The 24,217-nt window shown below is 39.9% G+C and overlaps 1 protein-coding gene across 1 annotated transcript in view; it reads left to right on the top strand.

Moving 5' to 3' along the window:
- LOC309596056 (protocadherin alpha-C2-like) overlaps nucleotides 1-9,405 on the top strand; it is a gene marked incomplete at its 5' end in the record, with an annotated part of 48,670 nt that extends 39,265 nt beyond the window's left edge. The window contains 2 exon segments of the mRNA XM_082323802.1: nucleotides 8,822-8,878; nucleotides 8,880-9,405. Of these exon segments, the coding sequence (XP_082179928.1) occupies nucleotides 8,822-8,878; nucleotides 8,880-9,131 (309 nt within the window). The 3' untranslated portion in view covers nucleotides 9,132-9,405.
- Between the last annotated feature and the right edge of the window lie 14,812 nt (nucleotides 9,406-24,217).

Below are 24,217 nucleotides of genomic sequence, written 5' to 3'. Positions count from 1 at the left end.
ATGCTGGGCTCTTTCCTCTTTATGCACCAGCAGTAAGATGGATTGTGCTAAGGTAAGTTTACTTGCAGAAGGTTTTCACAGCTATAGAGACTGGCACTTGGTAAACAGTTTTGTTGAGAGTAAGCAGAAGGGACTGAATTCAACTGAATTCTCTTAGGAATGTTCACTCTCCAAGGTGGACACAAATAAAAACAAACTAGTCCTGTCCAGGAGATCCAATGCTAGGAGAACATCTAATTCTTGCCTTCTGTCTTACCTTCAGGTAACCTGACCTGAAATTTTCCTTCTTTGGAGAATCAATCACAGCCAGCCATCAAGATGGGGGCTGAGGCAGAAGATGGCTGTAGTGGCTGTAGACAGGAATCCAAGCCGGTGATCCTGCGATCACCCCATAGAAGCGGAGTGGCCTCCAGTGGCAGGAGGCAACTGGATAGATAGCTTGTCTGTGCTCTTGGCCTCAGTTCAGTAGCTCATCTAGCAGAGAGCAAAGGGAGCGGGGGTTGGCTGTCTGCAGAATACTGTTACAGGCCGCAGCAGCAGCCAGGAAACGCTTCCTCCTTTTCACTTTCACAGCAGGATTTATGATGGTCTGTGAGCCTGTTGTCTTTCACATAAAAGTGCTTGTATGTAAGAATTAATTTATTTTTTATTTGAATTTGACAGAACACAGTAACCAGAATTGGCTTTCCATAATACAGACTAATCAGTGCACAGATCTGTTCCTGTCCTCCTGACATTTGGAGCTTTGTCTTCTGCAATGACTTTTGCTCTCTTTGCAGTATTTCATGTCTTTATATAATAGAGGCAGCACCCGCACACAGCACCAGCCAGCTGAAAGCCGTTAGAATGCCACCTCCCTCCTGGTCACATCCAGAGGGAGATTTGAGCCACAAATCAGACATCCCACTTTTTAAAGGTTTGCCTCAAAGTCCACATTTCTGGGATATGTCACCCAGCAATCCTAAAATCAGCCCTCAGCAGAGGCCTGGGTAGCTGTTTGCCACTCCAGATGGTTGTTTAGGGCATTTAAGGAGGCTACATAGCACCTGGTTTGATATGAAGGCAAAGAAAAGCCTTTTTTGTGGTGTCAGTGAGGCCAACCTACTGCAGATCCTCAGGGGAACATTGTCCCCAGCTGCTGCCCACACCACCTCTCCCCTCTCCCTTCCCACAGCAGTCCCCCGAACACTAAGTCCAGTTTTCCTGCACTACTCACTGCCCTTTAACCTTACTGTTTGCATTAAAACAAGGGCTGAACAGCTGATGCTCTGGCTGCCCACACTATATTTACAATGTGTTTATAAGATGAAAATAATCTGGGGTTTGGGGGGGCGGGGGTGTTTTCAACTATGAACTCTTAAAAATGGTCATTATGGGCCTGCAGACATGGTGAAATGCCCAAATAAAAATCCATCTACCTTATATTGCAGGAGTAGTCTCTCCCTAACAACCTCTGCATGTGACACCAATGTTCATATGCTGGATCCCCCAGAGTCCAGCATCCGATTAGAGCTGGAAAGATGATACAGAGCATCCTGGATGTGTGCGCATGCTGTCTTGGTGATGCAGTAGATTAGTCCTCAGTTTGGTGATGAAAAGGTTAAAGCTTGTGCTGGGCAAGTACTAACAAGTGTTTTCCAAGACAAATTCTACTGTGGGCGCAGGACTGGGCCTAAGTACAGCATGAAAAGGATGTTACCTGAGAAGGCTGATGTTTTTGTGGGAGGAAAAGCCTCTTTTAGTGAAAAGAGAGTGGGAGGAGTTTGGGGCTGCAGACGCTGGGCTCTGTTTGCTTCTTCGGCAGCTGCGAGAAGCCATTTAGCCTGTGTTGTGCTCTGGTCACAGTAGGCTGTGGTAGCAAGCAAATAAATTTTTGCTTTCACGTATCTCAGAATATGCTGGCAGAACTATTTGGTAGCTGAGACAATTGCTTTAATACACAGCCACGTAAGATTGTTTTCTTATAATGAGATAGATAATCTCTATTTAAATTCCATTTAAATGTCAGCATGGAGAGTAACCCAAGACGGAGCTGGAAGTGACATGCCCACCCCCTGCTTTGCATCTGGATGTTGGAGCAGTGGGGGGTTATGGATCTCCCACAACATATGTGCTATAATTACCCCGTTTAATGTTGCTGACTTTAAATCCAAGCAATGGATTAAAGCTACAGGCTCCTTGGTGGGGAGAAGTTTTCATTTTGTTCATTCCTCCTGTCTCTGAATCATTAGTGCAGAACAGGTCAAACAGATGGAAGGGCAGAGAGCAAGAATTTTGTTTGTTTTTTTTTTTTTTTTTCTTTAAGACTCCAAATTGTCATAGTCCTTAGAGATGGTTGGCATTGTTTGGCAAACTGATAGTTAAAATGGTTCAACTTTGTTCTGACTGAATCATTTCTCTGTCTTTCAGTTCAGTATCTGTCATTTTATCATGTTGATGATGGATTTTTATTTGCTTTCTTTGTTGTGTTGTTGGTTTGGATATTTTTTAGTTTTTTTAAAAAAAAAAGATTAAATGGACATTTTAATCCCAAAAAGGCTTAGGGATGATCAGTGAAGCCAGAATGTCTGCAGAGATCCTCCAAATGACACAGAGAGGGTTTTTCAGCGCATGCTGTTTGCATTTGATGTTCTGTTTCAGAATCAGTGCAGAATGTCAGACTCTATAACAGTGAATATTCATTAAGCTTGCCAAAGGCAGAAGCTGCAGTCAGTACAGCATCAGTGGAGGAGGCAGGGAAGAGAGAAATCAGGTTAATGACTAGCTTTCTCTGCAATTTGCATCCTGCTTATTGCCTGATCTCAGTTTTAAATAAATTCATTTAATTAATGTGTTTTGCTACTCTGACCTGCGGACAGAAGGGTCTGTGATTAATGATAGGGTATTCCTAGTCTCACGGTGGCTTTAGTCGGCATGTTCTGGTATGTAGGAAAAAAACATTGAAAAAGATTTCCTTTAAACTTAATAATAATAGATGGTTTGATTGAAAGCTTTTATCTAAATGATGTCCTGAGTCCATGAGCCACCAAATTTTTGAAGACAGAGACAAAGCGGTGAGTGGGGAGGGGTGGAACAGAGTGACAGCAAGCTGCTGTCTTGGCTGAGCATGTCACGTAGTCAAAAATGTCTCTGCAGGGAGACAGAGCTGCACAGAAATGCTTTCGTCTTCTCCCCCTTGAGCAGGGGCACATCTGTTCTGACATGAGCTAGCCTTCTTCTGACAAAGGTTCTTTAAGAAAGCAGCAGAGGCATAGGAGGTAGAGATGATGTACATGACACTCAGAATATATGGCCATATTCGCGTTATGGGAAGTGAGCACCACCTGTTCCTAGTAAACACCAGATTGGAGCTGTAGGGCTATACAGGGACAGGAAAACACGTGGCCTCCCCAAAAAAAGAGAAAAATGTCAGTGAGAGAGAAACTGCAGACTTAGCCTAGACCTAATGGGATATCGATTTGTGAGCTGAGTGATAACATGTTCTGTGAGCAGGCGTTTTGCCCCAAATTTAGAAGACATCTCAATTTCAGACTGTTTGTACCCATCACTCAGTATTTCAACTTTGTTCCACTCACATATCAGCTGGGATGGTTTTGCAAGCTGATGAAAGCCAACCCTTCAAATTGAGTGAATTCACAAATGCCACATCTGAAAAGACAGTGCTGTAAATCTCAGTGACAGACCTGTACTTTGGAGTTCAGTTGAACTGACTTCTGAGGGTGTTTGTCTCTATAGACTGTAGCAAGAACTAAATTAGACAGTTTAGTTTGGATGCCTGCTTTTTTGGTGACTGAATTTAGAAAAGGGATACCTTACTCTATGGATGACATCTAATAAAAAAAAATTTAGGTGCCTACAGCTACTACAAGCTAAATTTTGGGGACCCTGTTCCTTGTAGTAGGTGCCTGGGCTCCCTGCACAGAGCACGAGGAGAGTTAAGTACCTCTGAAAAAACTGTGTGCTGAGATCAGGACTGCCTGGAGCATGTGAGCGAGAAGTTTTGTGCTCACTGAGGTGACACAGCTCTCCTGCAACCTGCTCCCTTTCTGGGATCCTGGAGCCTATGACATCCATATGACACTTTCTATTTGACAATGTGTAGGAAATCGGGTGCTTTCAGAGAAATTAGGACTTGTTGAATAAGTGCCTATTGACTGAGATTTGTGTGTTTTTCAAGTCCTGTGAGAGGTAGAGGTCTACAGCATATGACCCGTAAATGCCTCTGGAAGAGAAAAAAAGTAGCTAGACACTGTACCCTACTGCTTCAAGCTTTCAGAGAGGTGATTTAGGATGTGGGGTTTTTTTGTATGTAGACCTGCCTGTGCATTTCAACAGTCACTGGATAGAAAAAGAAGTATTTTGAAAGACAACTTAGAAGTCCTTTCCTCCCAACTAAATATATGACCTACTTGACTGCAGAGTCTCTGTTGCTCCAAATTCCATTTAAAGTCTACTGAGACACTTGTATTTTGGTGAGTGTACGAGGAAATGGAAGGGGTGAAAAGTTCATCTCCCATTTTAGCATGCAGACACATAGGCGAAGAAGCATCAGGAGCTGCAGGTGCAGCCTAGATTTTGAGTTCTGCTGCATGCATGCATTTTAAAAAGAAATCATTTGGTCATTGAACATGAAGACTGCCATATTCCTTGGGAATAAAAAGAAGGAGTAATCTCCAAAGTAATCCTTTGAGTTACACCAGGAAATGGCCATACTCTGTGCTTTTATGTAGGAACTCTGGCAAAACCCCTCTGTGTAGCTGTAGGAAGAAGTGTAATGTTTTAAATTGCATGTCATAAATATAGCTGGTGGATTTGCTTTATTTAGATTTTCCTCTAAGTTTAACAAACAACTTTAAAGCATTCAATAAGACCCAGAAAATATGCAAGAGAAGTACAACTAATCCTGTTAAATGTAAAATAGCATCTAAGTGGAAAGTTTTTGTTGTTAAATTCCTGCTGATAAGAAACAGAAGAGATGTTTAAGGAAGCTTTGGAAACTAGGTGGTAAATGACATTTATCCTTGATCTGAAATGCCTAAACATATATCATTGTTAATACAGCTGAACTGTGACCTTCCAGCCTGTCAATACAGATAAACAACACATGTTATCAGGTAAATCACGCAGAAGGGGAATTTCCCGAGGAGACTGTTGAAGCTCCACTCATAGGAAATGATGGCCATTAACTCATTAAGTTCTGTCTGTCTCTGTCTTTTTGTATGTGAGCTCTCCACACAGCTGTAAGGATAATTAGTTTCCTTTGGCTTAGTGAGTATTAAGGAGTATTAAAATGCTTAGTTTGTATGGACAACAAACATATTCAGGGGCTGGGAAAAAAACATACAGAAATGCAAGCAAACCCCCTTAGTCTTTAGCTTGACAGAATCCTGATTCCAGGGTTGATGATGATGGGTTTGTTGTGTTTGGATACATTATGTCAGATGGCTTTGTGATAAATGTTACTGACTTCATTTGGTGAGTTGATTTGTCTAGGCAGAACCAGATTAAAGGGTCAGTATCCTGTTCTGAATTAGATTTCAATAATGCAGACGTGTATGTGCACCCTGTTAGACTGGCAAGAGTTTTCATGCAAGGAAAAAGCGATGCTGTACCTTAAGGATACCCTCTATTCTTGCACATTAGTGTATTTTATGTGGTAAAATGGATAATATAAAGTCACTGTCATTGTCTCATGTCCTATCTTCAGCCTAATATGGTCACATCAAAATGTCACAACTACACACCATGTTATTGCAGGTGTGCTGTGGTGGCGCTGCGATCCATAGAGTGTTGTAAGCCTGTAATACTTCAGGTTTTTGAAGTAAAACTTAAAAGCAGTTTTTGGACTATTCACTGCTACAGGGCTCTCCCCAACCAGAGCAAGGATGGTTCAAAAATTATTTGAGGTCACCTTCAGCTGTTTTTTTCCTGCCAGGAATGGGAAAAGAGCATTGGGTCTGGGCCAATGTTGCTTGGAATGAAATGTTGCATGGGCTTGTTGGGAAGGAGAAAGGATTTATTTGTCAAATAGGGCTTAACTGATTATATACAATATGAAATATTGTATATATGAAATATGAATACACATTTTTATATTGCTGGAGAAAGACAATTGATTAATAATTTGGGAAAAGGCCAAGAGACACAACATTCACCTTTGTAATTTATCATCTCAAAGAAACAAAAGCAATATGAAATGTACCTGACCAAAATACTTTATTAGGCAGAAATGAAAGCTAGTCCATATTAATGCATTTAGTATGAAAGGGCTTGCTAGGACATTACTGTTACCAACAAGAAACATGCAAAAAATCTGAAGCTGATAGTTAAGACTGTAGGAAATTTACAGAAAAGCTACAAGTGATGAAATAGAGGCACTTCCACATTAATAATAACTTCAAAAAATATATTTGAGACTAGGGATGTTAAGGTCGCTAAAACAACTTCAGCAGTTCCTGGAAAGAACATAAAGTCAAATCTTCTTCATCACTGAATACAGTGTTAGGGGGAAAAGAAGTGTACAGGCTCTTCTAATTCTTGATTAAACATCACATTGTACAAGCAGTCATATCACCTCCTTTACAAAGATTCCATGTGCCAAACCTATTACACAGATGGTCTCAGAGACAGTTCTGATGTGTCATGTATACACATTTCTTTGGCTCTGTAACATGCACGTACTGCGTAAGTATGGAAAAGCTTAAAAGGAATCATGCTTTCCAGTGGTGTTTATTTTGCTGCCAGGCAAGAGAAAGATTGTCAAGCAGCAAAATGTGTTCTTTAGCTTTTGAACCAGGAGAGCCTTAAGACTGCATGCATGACACATTTTATTTCATAAAACAGAAAATTGTATGAACAACATTACAGAAGATGAAGAATCATAAAAGAATAAAAGACAGGAGATGCTGTTCATTTCAGGAAATGGCTGCCAAAGCAAATGCAATATTCTTCATTACTACTACAGGGCTACAGAGCAGTCAGTAGCTGAGGCTTACTGAATAGCATCTTCTGGTCCGGCAAGATGTTGGAGATCTCCCTCTAGATTGTCTATGCTGTTTCCTCTTCCTGCTCTCTTTCACCAGCAGGACACCTAGGCCTTCCGTTTCTTCTCTTCCTTTCTGTGCCCTTGCCTCCTCTTCAAAGGGATATGGACTCCCTCTTGGCTCGTTTTCCAACCCTTCCTTGTAGCAATGCAGATCCCATCTCCTTCTTTCCCCAAACATCTTTAGCTCTTCAGCTGAACAGCTCTGATGCAGAATACAATGATGTTGAGACTTAATCAGATCAGTGGTATTGGCATTGTTCTTGTGGTATTGCAAGAATTTGTGTGTGACTAGGAGTGTTACAAGTGTGACAGGTCCTGTGTTTGTGATACTGCACTTTTAGAGTGTAGATAAGAATGTTTTCCTCAGATTTGAGGGCTTTAGCATCAATGCATAAGCATTGAGCTTTCCCCTGATCACAATTCCTTAAACACTTAAAATAATACACTAAAATAAATATGATGTTCCTATTCAAAATTGGGAGTTATGTAAATTACAAAGAATTTTCAAAGTTTAAGAAAAAAGAAAATAGCCAGGTTTTAAGACTTTCTCTAATAGAAGAATCTGATTTATATTGCATCTCATTATGCTAGAAAATTGTCCTTGTCAGGACAACATACATAAACATTTAAATCTGATTAGCTCAATCTTGGTAAAATCATGGAAATAAAATTAAAAACTTGCTTCGTACTGCAAGCCTGAAGCTGGGATCAGAACTTCACTTTATATTTGCCTATATAAAATATTGTGATCTACCATTCTACCATATCAATTCAAAGAACCAAGAGTTAGTCACCAGTCTGGTGTTTTTCATCCTTTATGTTGTGATATTACAATACAAAAAAAGAAACATAATAGCGAGGACTTTTCCAGTTTGAGAGCTCTCTGAAGTATTGTTTACTTCTGATCCATTCTTGACAACTTACCATAAATATGGCACCAGACCTTTCCAATTTTCCCATTTTGCTTATAAATTAATAGTTTAGAAAAACTTTACAACTCTCTTAAAAGAGTCACCCTATTTTCTGGCAAAAGAGAACAGGTTGTTAGAGCCTCGCCTTGAAGAAGACTATGAATATTTTTGAGACCAGATTCTGCACCCTGATTGAAGGAGCCCTGTGGTATCTCTACCCATGCAATTCAGTTCACTTGTGGTTTTGCTCTAGGGCTGTGTCTGCTGATCAGCCACATTGCATGTATACATACATACATACATACTTATGTGCTAGTTGGCTCTCAGGTTCCTCTCTGGGATGCATCAAGTCATTCCCTCCACGAGGAATCCTGAGCATAGCTGACAGGGTGATTTGCTAAGACATCCAGCATGGATGTGCGTACTGTCAAGGCTGACTCCCGCTGCCCTTGACACTCCTCTAACCTTATCCCAAAAGACTTCACACCCTCAAACACACCCTTGTGCCATGCAGTACACATGCTTGTGTTTCATGCTATAAAGTACTACAGTGGGCTGCATCACAGTAATCTCTTATTCCAAGCACTTCAAATTCAAAAGAAACATAGAGAACAACCATATTTCAAGGCACAGAATGGGATCCAGAGCATGTTGGGCCCAGCAGTGTGTGGAGTGAGTCAGTGCATGCTAGCATTGAGCAGCCTGGACAAGAATGAGTCAGTAACACACAGATGAGCAGCCAGGCAACGAAGAACCAATGTAGAGCCAGGCTAAAGCCATAGCTTTTAGCCAGGCTAAAGCCATAGCTTTTAAAGGAAGCTGATAAAGAGTGCCTATTGAACCTAGCTCTTGCTGTTGACTTCAGACTGAGGCTGGGGTGGAGTCCCCCCCAGTGGGAGCTGGTGTGAACAGCAACAGCTGTGACCTTTAAATTTGGACCGGGCACTCCCCAACCAGGTGGTCCTGGTGAGTTGCCAGACAAATTCATTATCCCAGGATCTCCTGCAATCATCTCCATCCGGCAGGAGCCACCAAACAGCCAAATTGACAAAAGTGACTTCATAACCTTTGGCAAGAAGGAAGAGACCAAGAAAAAGAAGAAAAAGAAGAAGGGAAACAAGACTCAGGAGAAAAAAGAAAAGGGCAACAGCACCACTGAGAACAGTGACCAGTGAGGGGTTTACACTGAAAGAAACCACTTAGCCAGTTTTTGTAATAATGGCAGATTTCTCCTATGTAGCAACTCCCAACTTCTTCCTACTGTTAACAAATTTCCTGTTATGTACAGACTTGAGAAAATCAGCAGGAAATTCAGAGTGTCTGTCTAAATTGCTTAACAGGTTTTGTCTTAAAAGCTTTATTAAGTCTGGTGTTAACTCTTTTTCTCCACTCTGGCTTGTTTTCAGAATCTAAAAAGCAGACACAAGTTTCCTTTCTCCTACGCCGAAAAGGAGAATCTTCACAGTACAGCCAGTGAGAGGTTGGACTCTCTGCACTGTGGTTCCTGTGCTCCTGTCTTGATGACACTTACAGGACAGGTTTAAAAGTTTTAATGTTGTGCACCCTCTATCTGATTGGAAAGATTTTTGTGCAGATGTCAGCTAGGTGATATGAGATGAGATTATAAAATGCAAGAAGAGCTGGTAAATATGCAACAGAGGAAACGCCTAATGAACGCAAATGTTCAAAGATGTTCAGGCTGGGGAGGAAATGTCTGAAAGGAGATGACCAGATTTTTCAAATCTTGAGAAGTCACTGTGTGGGAATACTGAGTCCTATACATGATATATTGTACACACTCCTGCAAATAAAACCTCACATTTACAGCTCTTTAAGATACCATAAATTTTGTCTCTTACCAAGCAAGCCATTGGGAAAATTGTCCCTTAAAGCCCAGCATTACCCTGGCAAGGCTAGCCCTCAGAGTGTAAGAAGGGCTGGGCTGACATCCCAGGAATGTAACTGACTGTGATGCTCTGTGTCCCTATTTCCACTCTAACGTTATTTTGCACATTATGTCTCTGAAAAGGTCAGAGTTTTTCCACAACACTTATGCAAAAGAGAGAAAAAAGAAACGTTAACTATGCTATTTGTTATTTGAGATATTTATTTATAAAGAAATATAGCTGTAAATGTTAAAGAAATATGATGCCCTTTAACCCAAACAGAAGTCAATCTAGAGCCATTATAAATTACAATTGCTGCTATTAAAGTGCTTTAGAAAAATTGCCTGAAACATCTGTACTATATCAGCCACTTGCCAATAACAGCTTTATTCTGTCGGGTGACTTGGGGGCTGCCTCTTGCATGTATTAATAAATACAAGAATATCTTTTTTTTTTGCATTAATCTGCACTTTGAATACACCTTTGCAAACAAACTGTCCTAATATGAAGAAGCAGAAGCGAACTCCTCACACAAATGGATTTACTGACCTGCTAGCTCTGTGCAGTACCTTGGTGTTACCTCCCACGCAACGTTTTCTGATTTTAGTTTTACTTTTCTATGAGATTATGAATTTCTGACCCTACTAACACTCATTATGTAAAATTCAAGTACTGTATGTATGCTATATGCTCTTATAAGAATCCTGAAATATTTATTCTGTGCTTGTGTATGTGAATGTCAATGCAACTATTATTAGAGTGGACTTTAAGCTTTACCGTTGAATGTAAATTCATTATTTCTTTTTTGTACACTTGTGAAAAAGTGGAGTAGTGTTAATTTTTTAAGCCACTGTTGATTATGAGTTTTTTGTGTATGAAACACAAGTAAAATATCTTTCTTAAATCAAACCATGCATGCATTTTGAGATTTATTGGTAAGAATCGGTGAAGCTAAAGCTCTGTGAATTACTAAACCTAAGGGTATAAATAGAGTATTGAATGTGATCAGGGATGTTGATATAAAACCAATACATGTATTTTTAAATAGAATATAGCTGATGAGGGAATTCCAAGGAGTTTTCTACATTATTGTACATTCACAGAGTAAAGCTCAAGTGTCATATTAATTGGAACTGTGTAAGAAACTACAGAGCTCTAAAATTTCTAACAGGCCCTTTAATCTAGGATCAAAGAGAACAACTGGATTTCCTGAGACATGTCCTGGATGTTTTAAGTTTCCAAACTGCTGACAGATCAGAATAGGACAATTCCTATTCATTTTTAAGAACCTGCAGCAAGTCTTAAAACATCACAGAAGGTAAAGCTCTAATAAAAGAATTCATATCTCAAAGCATGAACCACCAATGGCCTCATGTGATCTATTTAGAGTTTTCTTTTGCTACCAGTCTTGTTTTACCGGCAACGAAAAAGATGCTACTTGAGAAAGAGAATCCTTTATGCAGTTTTAAAGACTAGTCAAGAGGAAAAAATTTAGGATTTGGGGAGGGAGCTGTTCTTTTATGCAAATGTGCTATGCAAGTACATCTAAACTTATTTTTTTATTTGGTGACTAATCCAAGAGCTCCCAAAATGTTCATAAACTGGAGTTACAGTGGTAACTTAAACACACAGAAGGATACTGTTGTTTTGTACTCATCATAAAGTAGTTCTCCTCAATGCCTCTGGCAAAAATTCAGAACAAAGATTTAATTCTTACAGGAATCTTTAACATTTGATTATTTTTAGATTTTAATTGATTTTTTTTTTCTTTTGAGTGCTTGCATTTTCCTCTATACAGGCCAATCTGATTAATTTGTTTTTCATCAGTGGTCATACACAGCTGGTTTTCCAAGCCTTGCTTCTATCAGAATGAACCAAGAGCTGCAGTATGTCTCCGATTTGCCTGTCTTAACACAAAATTACATTTGCCAGTGCTGGCTTTTTTGCAGGTGCTCTACTGCAGGAGGACTGTATACTTGCATGACTTGGTAGACAAAAGAGAGTATCTGAAGATAACCATTCCAGTATGGAGGTCTGATAGAACAGAGAAAAAACTCTCAAAGGAGAGGAGATGCTCTTGCTGGAATTGTTTAAAAAGAGGCTGGATTGCACCAATAGAATATACATTACACAGATTCACTGTGCTTTCAGAGGACCGAATTGGGCACCTCACCAGATTTTTAAAATATTTTTCCATATTTGAACCCTCTAGTACAACTGGAATGCTGAAGTGTCTTAAGTGAAATTTGGCCATTTCAAAACTAGTATACAAATGATACCATTTGACATCCCTGATTTTGGATGCCCAGAAAGAGGAGAAACCTTTGGCGTGAACTATTTTTGGAGGCCCAGGGCGGGGTGGAGCATGGGGAAGAATTTGCACATTCTGCCACAGTTTTGGGGGTTACTGTTTAAATACCACAAAACAATGGGAATTGAGGATTAGGGGTGGTGGCCAAGACCAACAAGAATCAAGAAACAAAGGTTTCTTTTATCCTCTTCCTGACAGTGAAGTGAGCCAGACAAAATACACTGCAGAATTTGTTAACAAGGAAATTACAGTTTTACGGCTTTTTACCACTTGAAGAATTTATTCCTCTCAGAATCCATGTGTTTTCTGTGAGCATATTGTCTTTGGACGTCTGGTTTTGTATGCATAGAAAATCAGTAGCCAAAACCATTGGGCTTTTGTAACAATGAAGCCTGAGTTATGTTGTATATTAATTACATCCTGTCATTAAAAAAAATCTCATTTTACATTAGTCTTCTAAAACTTAGTCTTGTGCAGTTTCTTTCTGCTCAGTATTTGGGTCATTGCACATCACAGGAGGGGAATCCAATTAAAGTTTTCCAATGATCTTATGTAGGGGGAAGAACATAGAACCCAAAATGCATTTCCCAAATTTCATATATGAAAATCCATTATAGAATTAATTGCAGCCAGCTTTGATATCTTTTAGGATCATCTTTCATTTCCCCTTCTTCACTCATTTGATGTGTTTCAAGAACCGCTTCCATTTTTGGAAAAAGCTGTTACACTGTTAACTGACTTTATCCCCAGGAGAAACGTGAGTAACGCACCTTTATGGAACAGTGATTAGTACATGATAGAGTGACTATGATTTCCATAGGATACATAATTCATGTCAGCTGGTCAAAAACTTAGACCTGCCCATTCTGGGGTTAACAGTTTCAAGGTTCCAATAAATAGCATTTCCTCCAGGAAACTTCATTTTATTAGCTCCCTAATTTATATGTAACATATTTACGTAAAAAATGAGTCCATGATTCTTCCTGCTTTATGTCACAAACACTTCAGTTAGGCCTTTCTCTGTTTCTAAAATCACCTGTTCTCAAACTGTAATTACGTTCTTAAAGTCAATTACTGCCTTGCTTTTACACAATTGGCTTCACTTATTTTAATCCAGGTTATAGCCAAGTTTGTGTCAACAACTGGGTAAAATAAACTGTGCACAATCTTCCTTCCTTGTCCTATTCTTCCCTAGCAGCAGTTTTGTGGATCTCATGTAAGGCAAGTATTAAGGAAGGAGCTGAGCCGTTATCCTCATTTGAGTCCTAAAGAATGAGTAGGTTCCTCAGTTTTGCTGTTATTTGTTAGGAAACTACTGACTGTTCCTTGACACAGACACTTTTTTAAGACAGTGCCAAGAGTCCCATGTTCTGTTAAGGCTCCTGTAAATATGCAGAAGTATCACTTTGATCAAAATTTTGGCTTTGGTGAGTAAGTGTACACTGAAGTCCTTTGGTTTCTTCCTTCACATGTCTCTGAAATGAGTGAACAGCTGAACAACGTTTTGATATCATCACACATAGTTTAATCTGCATGAAGAAAATGTATGTCCTGGAAAGTATAAGGCAGGCTGAGGACTCCAAGCAATGCAATAATAAATTGTGTATATGAAGGGCTTGATATGGTGGCTGGTATATATTAGGCCCTGTATGATGCTCACACATGCCTGGGTGGCTGGCTTTGCACAGTACTCACACAACTGAACATACCAAGGGTGTGTAGAATAGCTGTAAGGAAATAAATGCTTTATCACATTTTAATGACCTTGTGCAGCTTAAACCAGCATACTAGAAAGTCAATATTGCTAGCATACAAGTTAATTTTCCATTAGCTCTTGGTATGGGGATGCTGTAGTCTCTACTCTCCTGAGTTCTTTTGTCTCTCTCTATGGCTTCCATCCCTCGCTAGAGGATCCAGTGATACTGCTCTGCATTTGCAGACAGGTGTGTGTGTGTATATATATATATATGCAGGCATTTATATAGATATATAAAAAAATCTGGGACCTGATTACGTTGTTATACAGAATACTGCAACATGTACTGTCAGTGGTAATACTGCTAAGGTAAAGCCTATTATCCAAATCTATCTGATTTTTCAAGGTGATGCTATTATGGTGACATTACACACCTACTTCTGGAATAAGTGTTGTTCAGGTGCCTTTGGCTGGCTTAGAGAAATAGTGAAATGAATTCTTCAGCATTAAGTATCACAGAATTGCTTCTGCCACATGGTGAGAAGAGTGTATCTTACATTGCACTGTGGATTCCCTTTCATATTCCAGGACTGCCTCCATGCAATCACTCTGACACAGGTTTTAACATCAAAAGATGATGGAGATATAGTGAAGTAAACATCTCTCAGAAGCCACACAGCTTGGCAAATATTAAAAATGTTTGCCTGCCAGTGGTGCCCAGAGCTATGTAACTGTTGTCTGAATAAAGACAGCAAGTAACTTATCCACATTTAAGAACTGATGTCTGGAGCATACTACAAAACAGACATGCTAGGCTTGAAAACCAGATTTCAAAACCAGGACCCTGACAAAGAGTTGGAGGTATTAAGCTGGCTTTCATACCAAGTAGAGCAGCTGTAAGTCTGTTGTCACTCCAACCACTCAGCTCACTTGTCCCTCAACATAATGAGCTCCATTACGGTGGGGAGGAGTGGGGCACGTCATGAAGAGATAACCCCATGTATGCTGTCAGGTGGAAAATATTATGCTACAGGCATACCATTGCAATAAGGCACATAGGTCAGGTGTTGGACACATCTATGGGGCTTTGTGTGAGGTGGAGGGTGAAAGCCCGTATTACGAGTGCGCCATTCCAACAGGAATAATATCTGCATCTCCAACCAAATGTGAGACCCCGAAGGGCTGCCCTACGGCCTCAGCAGTGGATATCACATCAGTGCTGGGGCATTACACCTGATTTCAGGCTTCAGCACTGAGATGGCATAACATTAGAGCTGGCCCTGGCGGCCCTGTTCCAGCTCCTTTGGTGATATTTTATGGAAGGTTCAAGTGTCTTGGCACCCTTTGAGCAGCACTGAGGAGAATTAGAAAGTCCTTACCCATTAATTACAGGAATGGCGCCACACAAGAAGCCTGACAAGACATCAATCACAGACACCCTAGACTTTTAATCCTGCAATAGTATTCCTGTTAGCTAAATCCTTCACCTTTTCTAGGACTCAAATTCCACTCAGTGCAGCCTCAGCGGGAAAAATGTGTGTGATTCTGAGGAAAACTAGACTTAAAATGTGTGCAGATGTAATCCTATGTCCTAACTAAGCCCCCAGTGTATCATGGCCCTCCTTCAGGAAGACATGAATCACTCTACATTGAAGGTCTTCCCTCTGTTGGTGTTTAAAGAATCCTGCCTGAAGTCTCTCGACCTGTGAAATGGTGTGCTAAGCAGTTACGAACCAAATAAATTCTGTACAGTAGGACTTATGGCTTTTCAGACATCACCACTCCCCCACCCCCAGATTATGTACACTGTCAAAACCATTACTGACTGATGTCTACCTTCCTCTTCATCACCTGTGATGCAAACAGCCTTAGGCTCAGTGAGGACCTAAGATCTCATTCCCGTGGGCTAGCACAGCAGGCTCAGGCCCTGCCTAGGGCAGCTACGCCAACCTGGCCCTTCCCAGGCACTGTGAACCCCAGCTGTGGGCAGCTTCAGCTGGCACCAGGGCTGCGTGGTGATAGGATGAAGGGGCTTAACTTTGCTGAATTTGCTCTCAACCTCCTACCTTGCAGTGTGGAAATTTCCCCGGGGTGTAGGCTTTACCACATGTTAGTTAAGGGACAAGCCTAAAAAACATGAAATTCTGCTTGTCTTCTTAGATGCCTAAAAGGGGATTATGCAACGTTTAGGTACTGACATTTGAGAAAGTGGTCCACAAAGCTCCTTATGGGTGTTTATCCAACAATCAGGAGCTGCCTAATCCCAAGGTTGTGTAAATTGTGGTAGACCAGCTACCTGTAGACAGAAAGTTCTTTGTAGGACTGAATTTAAGCTGCCATCAAGCATCACAAATCTGCCTTGATCTTTCCCAAAGCCACATGTAACAATCTCTTGTTAATCTATTTCAGTGCAGTTGCAAATATAAATGCAGTCCTGAAGATAAGTTGCATCATACCATGAAGGGTGACTGCACTGAGGACTGGCAGGCACAAGTACCTCCCTCTCTTCTCAGGGAATAAATGACACAAAAAGGTGAAATTGGTTTTATTTTATCCTCAGGCTCCCTTCACACACACAAAGGGAGGTTTCAGCTGGCCACATAGGGTCAGATTCTGGCCAGCAGCACAAGCAAGGAGACATTTATTAGCCAGAAAGTAGTGGGAGTGTTATGTGGGTGAATTTTTCAACAACATTAGAAGATACCAGAGATTCAAAGTGTGACAGGTCAACCCAGGGCAATAAATGCATTTACTTTCAGTCACAGGGAGTGGCTATTCCACCTATAGATCTTGCTAATGGCCCCCTGGGTCAAGCAAGCTTTCACAAATGGACAGCCCATATTATCTGCAAAGCTGTCAAATACGCTGTTTGGCTGATGGCAGGAACTGCTGACCTGTGAGTTACATTGCTCCAGTTGTTTGTACCTAAGAAAAAATTAAAATTCCTGTCAAGTATCTTTGCTTAGGCCCTCTTTGTGTGCTGCTGGACTCCCCCTGTGAACCTGCTGAGCCAAGTTATGTAGGTGCTGGCATTCACCAGTATGCACACAGGCTAATAATGCAAAGCAACCTGGAAGTAACAGGATATTGCAGTGCTATAATGCCAAAGCCTTCACAACCAGATCAATGTTGATGGTGCAGTTAGTTCTGCATTGATTAACTTACAAAGTGAAACCCCCACAGCAAGTGAGTTTCATGGTGAAGCGCTCACTGCCACAGTGCCTACCAGAATTGTGCAGCTGTATAAAATAATAAATAGGTCACAAGCAAACTGCAGGTATAAGCATGTTCAGCCCAAATGGTACGCTGTGCAATGAACACTCACAGGACAGCTGCACACTCCATAGGGTAGACTCTGGAAAATTTTTCTGTTATGCTAAATCTTGTCCCTCCCCAGCACAAGGTATGTACTAAAAACTCTTAACCCCAGAGGCTCTTGTCCATGCTCCCTGACCTCACTCTGCAAGGTCATGTGTACGCTCCGCCATACAGATCTATATTCTTGACTGTAGGTGCCAGTGGGCTTTGGGCTGCTGGTACCTGCTCTGTCTAAAGGCATAGGGCTGGCTGCAAAATCCATACATGCTGCCAGTCAATGGTGGGATTATGGTGGCAAACGGGACAGATACCCTGGTGCTCACCCACCCACATGGCAAATAGTGATTTGCCTGAGCCCATCCTGAAAGCTCCCAACGTCTCTTCATGTCTGTGCAGTTGGATGAGGTCAGGGCTATCATTCTTCTCCTCTGATAAGTTAGCTCAACAACAAAGCTTATGTCCTCTTTTAAATGCATGGGGGAGACGACATCTTTCTGTATTTTCTATACACTGTCAAAACAAATAAAAGAATTTGGTGGTGAAAACCGTGCACTACCTCCTCCTGCCCTAGTCCAGCTCCCCTAGCCTCCTCCAAAAACTTGTTTCAAAATGCAGATCTGAGCAAGTTTGGCAAGACTGGATTTCTGTCCATGCCCAGACACATCTTCAAAATGAAGAGACTGTCCAAATGCTTCCTGTCTAAGCCTATCATCACGTTGGCTTCTCTTCTGATCTCCTACCCACCCCAAGCTCTGTCTCAGAAAACTGTTTAAAATATTTTGAAAAGCCATGTACCTTCCTTCCTGGCAACTGATGGCTCACAGGTTTTTGGTCATTTGTAAAGTTGAATGGTCAAGAGCTGACACAAATCAAGGCAGCAAGCATCCCCAGCCTCCATCAACCAGTGTCCCAATTCTTCCCTAGCATGCATGGGTAACACATACATCCAGGGACAATCCTAGCTGACATATTGAGCATAAGCTCCCAATGGAACTGATTCACTGACTAGTCCAAAGCCCTTTTCAATACATGGCTGTTATGGATATGATTCCACTAGTCAGACACGACCTACATTCTTGATCATATAAGCTAATGCCTTTGGATGTGGTAAAGTATATGTGTCTCAGTTGCTCTCCATCTTTCACACCAGTTCAGGTTAGTCTGTATAATTGACCTGTGTCACATTTTCTGTTCTGATAGTGTGTGTCATCTGCATGTTTTTCCTTAAATAATTTTATGTCTTCTTCTATATTATTAATTTAGCAGCATTTTGTGAAGAAGAAATCCCCTGGAGATGCACAAAAGATCCCAGAGAAAGATTTACGCTTACTTGCTGCATTCTGTTATAAGACATTTAGTAGTTAGTTTACAACTTTATTACATATGATTACTGCTGTGTAAAACTAAGGCACACAAATTGATTGGTTTTTTTGTTAGCACAGTTTTCTCTATAAATCAGGCTAATGACCCATTAAAAAATTGTATTGCATTTATTTGACAAGACCCATTTTTCATAAAACCATAGTTTTATTCTTTACTGTTTGCATACCATACCAGTCTTCCCTTAATTTTTCCTGGCACAAATTTCACGCCCTTTGCCCTATAATTTTCTAGCTCTTGCCATTTGGCCTCTTTCGCTGGTCTCTTTCCAGAGTTCCAAGAGGTGTTAAAATAATCAATCACTGAAGGGACCTGAGCCAATTCTTGTACTGTTCTTGAACGAAGATATCTAGCTCACCTGCCATCAGCTCCAGGTGCACTTACACATGCAAAAATGCAAACTGATGTAAACAGATGCTCACTTGTTGCACTTTGTAGTATTGTATCTGTTTTGACTGTCATCACAGCAGAGGTTTATTTTATACTTACCATAGTAGAACAACCATTTCAGGTGAAGCTTCTGAGCCAATACTTTAATAAAATAACAATCACTAGTGAAAATCTATGCACATTAGAAACCTGTCTAGAAATGTTCTCATTTCTAACAGTCATTTTTGCCAGATAGTTATCTAGCAATTTCTCATCCCCTTCAAGGCTCTGTAGAATGAAGCGCCCACAGCTTCTCAAGGCTTGTTTCTTATCTCATAAATAGTTACCCTTATATTGATAGTGGGGTGTACTGAAGCTAGGATTCTAATGAAATGTTTTACTTGGGCCACAGTGAAGTATGCTATTCAATATAATACCTCTGCCAAATGCAGTTTAGTGGAGCTGGGGAAATGTCACAAATCTAATTGTCAAGGCCATGTACGTGCTGCTGCAAACTGAGTCCTAAATCCTGCTTTCAGGTATCTCATTTCTCAGTCCCTGGTGCAAAAGACTAGAAATTTTGCAGTGGTTTCATTTCCAATTGCTCACATAATCAGTACAGTTCTTCTGAACTGTTTGCTTTAATATTACATTACATACATGACATACCCTTTTTTTCTCAAGAGCCCTGATTGTCCTATTCTCAGAAAATAGTCTCATAGAAAGTGTCAAAAATTATTACAGAAAAAATTGGAGCTTTTGACACATGAAAAGATGTGGGAGGGAGTGGTAGATAACGGAGCTTTTCTGTAAATGTGAAGAGAAATGAAAGAGTTAAAGATATTGATTTTTGAACTATGAATGTTTCATTTCACCATTTTCAGCTCTTTGAGATGTGGCAATTCACATTTCTCTGGCTGGCTGGTGACTTAGGACAACCTCTTCAAAATGTAGATGTGCTGTCAAGATGGTCTTCTGTATGACAAGGACAAGCATGAAATAACAGAAATAAAAGAAGAATTTTGATCATGCAGTGGGAAAATGGCACAAGGTCTTTCATCAGCCTCTAGATTTTAACAGTAATGAAATGTAACATGCCACAATAAAAGCTGGGGGCAAGTTTGCCTTCTCTGGCATGTTTTGAAAACACTGCATTATTACATATACTGCTTTTCTCAGTCAGTACAAGACATTTTCTGCTACAATTGCATAGATGGGCTTCTTCCTCAAATATGTCCAACAAGGTCACTGTGATCATATCAGTGCTTTTTTTTCTGCTAAGATCATCGTGACTCACTATGAATATGGCTAAGAAAAGGCAAACATAGACTCGAGGCATTAACAGGCACTATTTCTTTTTCACCCAAGCAACATTAATAAGAAAGCATCTGTTCTTTGTACGTTTCTGCTGCAGGCAATGACCACACCAGATCCTACAAAGAAATGAGTGCATGAGCGGCTGCATGGGTATGCTGCTGCTAGAGAAATTGTCCAGAACTGGTAATTTTAGGTACTTGCCTACTTAAGAAGTCCAGCGCAGTTGGAAAATATCTGGCAGTCCCACTGAGCATACACTGCCAGGGTGTACTGTGTGATCCCATCCTGAACACTGAAACACAATTTTATACACATTTAATGATTTTTTTTTTTTTTGGTCCAAAACAGTTGACCTGGAAATCAAATACCATTGGTACTCAAAAGAATTGCTCAGCTGGGTTTATTGTTTTGAATCAGGTTAGAAATCTTACCTATTTTGCTAACCTAGTTTCTTCATTTTCTGACTTTATAATTTGATCCTTTAATGCTTTATCTAATGCACTTCTCACTCATGTAATTTTTTAAAAGATAATACATTATTTTACCAAAGATTTTGGCATTTAACAGGTAGCTGAGCTTCTTTTGATGCACAGCTTAATATATTTCAGACTAGGAAAGAAGGTTATTCCATGTCAAAACCCTGAGGATAGAGGAAGTGAAAAAAATTCTTTTAACAAAAATGTAAAAGCATAATTTGCTTTTCACAAAAAAAGAGAGAAGAAAACACCTACTGAACAGTGGAGGGTCCACATCTTAAATACCTAATAGCTCAAATTCTACTATTACTGTGTAGGAGAGCAATATTTTTGACTATGAATTTAAAGTTCCTTTGTTAGATTTTTGAACCTGGGAGAATGATTTTTCAAGCTTGTGAAGATCTACTTCTAACACTTAAAAACTGAAAGGTGAGTGACCAGGTAAGACATCATTTAATGAGAAAGACTGTCTTGGGCCACAAAGTACCTAATTGCAGCTGTACTAGTGGGAGGCTGAACTTCAAACATCGATATCCTCCAAAATAGGCAACGATAGCAAAGATTTGCTCACGGTGCTTTCACTTCTGTAATGTGAACTTCCTGATATTTGTAATTTTGAAGCCTTTCCTTTATATCCCTGCAGTTTGTCTTTCATCCCTGCAGTCTCTACCAGGCTCTGAGGCAGTGCTTTCACCTCTGCACGCAAAGTCCTCTAACACTCAGAGCCTTGCATTAGCACACTGTAAATACCTGTTAGGTCTGATATGTTGAATTTGTGGTGGGACACTGATGGGTTAATTGTCTTTCCTTTTCCACCTCCTGCTTTGTAGCTTTAATCTAATACTACTAGGGGCCACTCTGCTAAGTAGATAACAACAGGAAGCAGCTGTCATTTAAACAACTAATAAACATTAGTGCTGCAATATCTGCACCTCACCAAAGCCTGCTCCAATCAACACTATTAGCCTAAACAGTGATAATAGGGAGACAGTGGGGCCTGATGAAACCAGATTGTTACAGTTGGAAAAGTATTTGGCGTTTCCCTGTTGCATTGGAGGAGATGCTCTTTCAGTTGCTAGGAGAGCTTTCCTTTTCTGTTCTTTCTGCCTTCTTTTCTTTAATTCACTTTTGCCCAGTGATAACTTTTTCTGTTAGAGTTGATGTGTGCTGTCAGCTGTGAATGCTTTGAGTAAATCTGTGTGCATGTAAGCCTGCCTCCTTATTTGCTGTGTTATGAGGCTAAACTCCCAATTTATTGTTAAGTGTTGTGATGGGGGGCTTCTGTAGTACTAAATATTAGGAAGATGCTTAAATATTTTCTTTCCTCTTCACGCCTTTTTCTGGTAAATAAATGAGTCACATTAATTTGTTTGCTCCTCTTATAAGACACAAGTGCTTGTAATCATTTAGGTTCTGAAATCACTGTTTGGAAGAGAAAGAAGGAAGAAAATAAAACTTATTCCATGATATTCAACTCCCTAGTTATCATTCCAGACTGGTAGTGTCAGGGAAGGACACGATTTCGGAAAGGGTTCAGACTGAATCGGTCTCTAGAGCATCAGATCTTACCTCGCAATCTCAGTCCTAAACAGCCTGTGTATTTCATGTTGTGAGAAAACGAGTGAGCTGAAGGTGTATCTCTACCTTTGCTCTTGGTTTTTGGCAAGTAGCAGATCTTGACTGCAACAAGGAAGAGGTATTTTTGCATTTTAAGTCTATACTTTGTCTAGGGGAAAAAAGACAGAATTTAAAAGAAGAAGAAGGTGCTTTCACCTAATCTTAAAGAATCTTAGATGTAAAGAAAATGAATCATTTAATTTTGCTTATTCTCCTTAAGTCTGGTAGCAATATTGTAGAGAAAACACATCAGATCAAGAAGCACATGTGGGCTGGGAGGATAACCGCAAAGTCACAGGGATAAACAGCTGTGTACAAACATGTACTTTGAACTGATACCAATTAGTTAAAATGTTTCAGTTAGACAAGTTAGTTTACAGAAACATCGTTTGATTCAGCCTATAAAAGATACAGAATTGCTTGTCCCCTTCCCTAATGGCATAACAAAGTATCAGGTGAAAGAGGAAATGAGAGACTATCTTCAGTTTTAAGAATACTAAAGCCACCAATCTGTCTGTGTTTTGTTCACAGGTAATGGTTCTTTCAAAAAAGAGGGGAGAATTTTGTTTCTGTGTAATCTCAAAGTGATTGTAGCTTCAAAATTTGGTAGTGCTTCTGCCTCAAAAAGAGGCTAGATATTAGGTGGGTGTGGTAAGCAGTTAAAAACAATCTGGTAGTTCCTATAGTTAAAAATAATTATAGAAATAGGACTTTGTGAAAGCCTGGATTTGTTCTTTCCAATTGTAGACATCTTGAAGTGGAATAGTTATTCACTAAATAAAAGCTGCTTTTTTGTTTATTCAACATGACGAGTTTATTCAAAGCCACTTGACTGGTCTGCTTCTACAGTCAACAAAGTACAACATTCCTGGAAGGCAACTCTTCTGAGTGCTTTTAGAATTGAATTATCACTTGCAGACACTCATTCTTCTCTTTTAAAGGATCAAAGTCCTTTTCCTCTTCCCCCTTTCAGAAGGGAGAGTGTGTGTGTACTTCAGATCAAGTAACCAACTACTTAACTGGCTAAAGTCATGCAATAAATGTCTCAAGAAATTGCTAAAATTCTGGCTGAGATTTGTTGGTTATAAATAAGGCTGTGCTGATCACCAGTGCTCTGACAAATTTACTGAAAAGACCAAAAAGGGAAGAGAGACACAGGGCAAGACTTTTCCAGATCACTTTGAATGTTTTAAAAAAATGGTACTCAGTTCCAAGATGGTGATGATAAGTTCTAAATTTAAGAAAATACATTTTAAAAGACCATGTCAGAGAAGTGCTGAGGAATTATGTGAAGTCAGAAGTTATTTCATTCAAGAAATCAGTTGTTTTCTCTCACTGTGAAAAATTTTAGGAGGGCCTTTCTAAGATGAGGTGTTACATAGCTGGACATTGGTCTAGAGTCTGAACACCACCTTTTGAGCTCTTTTTTTCTGACCAGCAGGAAATCTTGGCAGTTTCTGAATACTTGTTCTAAAAGAAAATCCCTTGTTTTCAAATATGCGAAATGTTATGCTTGCTACTTAGTCCCCAGTGTTGCAAATTGTTCTGAATAATTTTACTCTAAATCATGGGTGTGAAACTATACTGTTGAAGACTGCTATATTCACAGTTAGCTGTTCTCAGACTTTCCAGATTAGTCTCTTTCTTCTTTTCTGTAACAGTTTTTTAAACCGCTGCTTAAGTTTTTATGCCCATAAAAAAAACAAGCATAGAAGTCTCACTGAAAAAAAATAGAGTAAACTGCTAGTTCAAACAGAGCAGTTTGAAGGATGAAGTCGTATAAATTGTAAATAAGGCTACTGTTTCTTCATTAGTGTAATGAGTACTTGTATTTTTGGACAAGGCACTTGAGACCAATAGCTCTTTCTAGAGAAGATGAAGCTTTCAAAAA

The sequence above is a fragment of the Platalea leucorodia genome (assembly GCF_965183815.1).
Source record: "Platalea leucorodia genome assembly, chromosome: 11".
Classification (NCBI taxonomy): Eukaryota; Metazoa; Chordata; class Aves; order Pelecaniformes; family Threskiornithidae; genus Platalea; species Platalea leucorodia.
The sequence above is the reverse complement of the archived record's forward strand: the minus strand, read 5'-3'. Positions and strand labels throughout refer to the sequence as shown.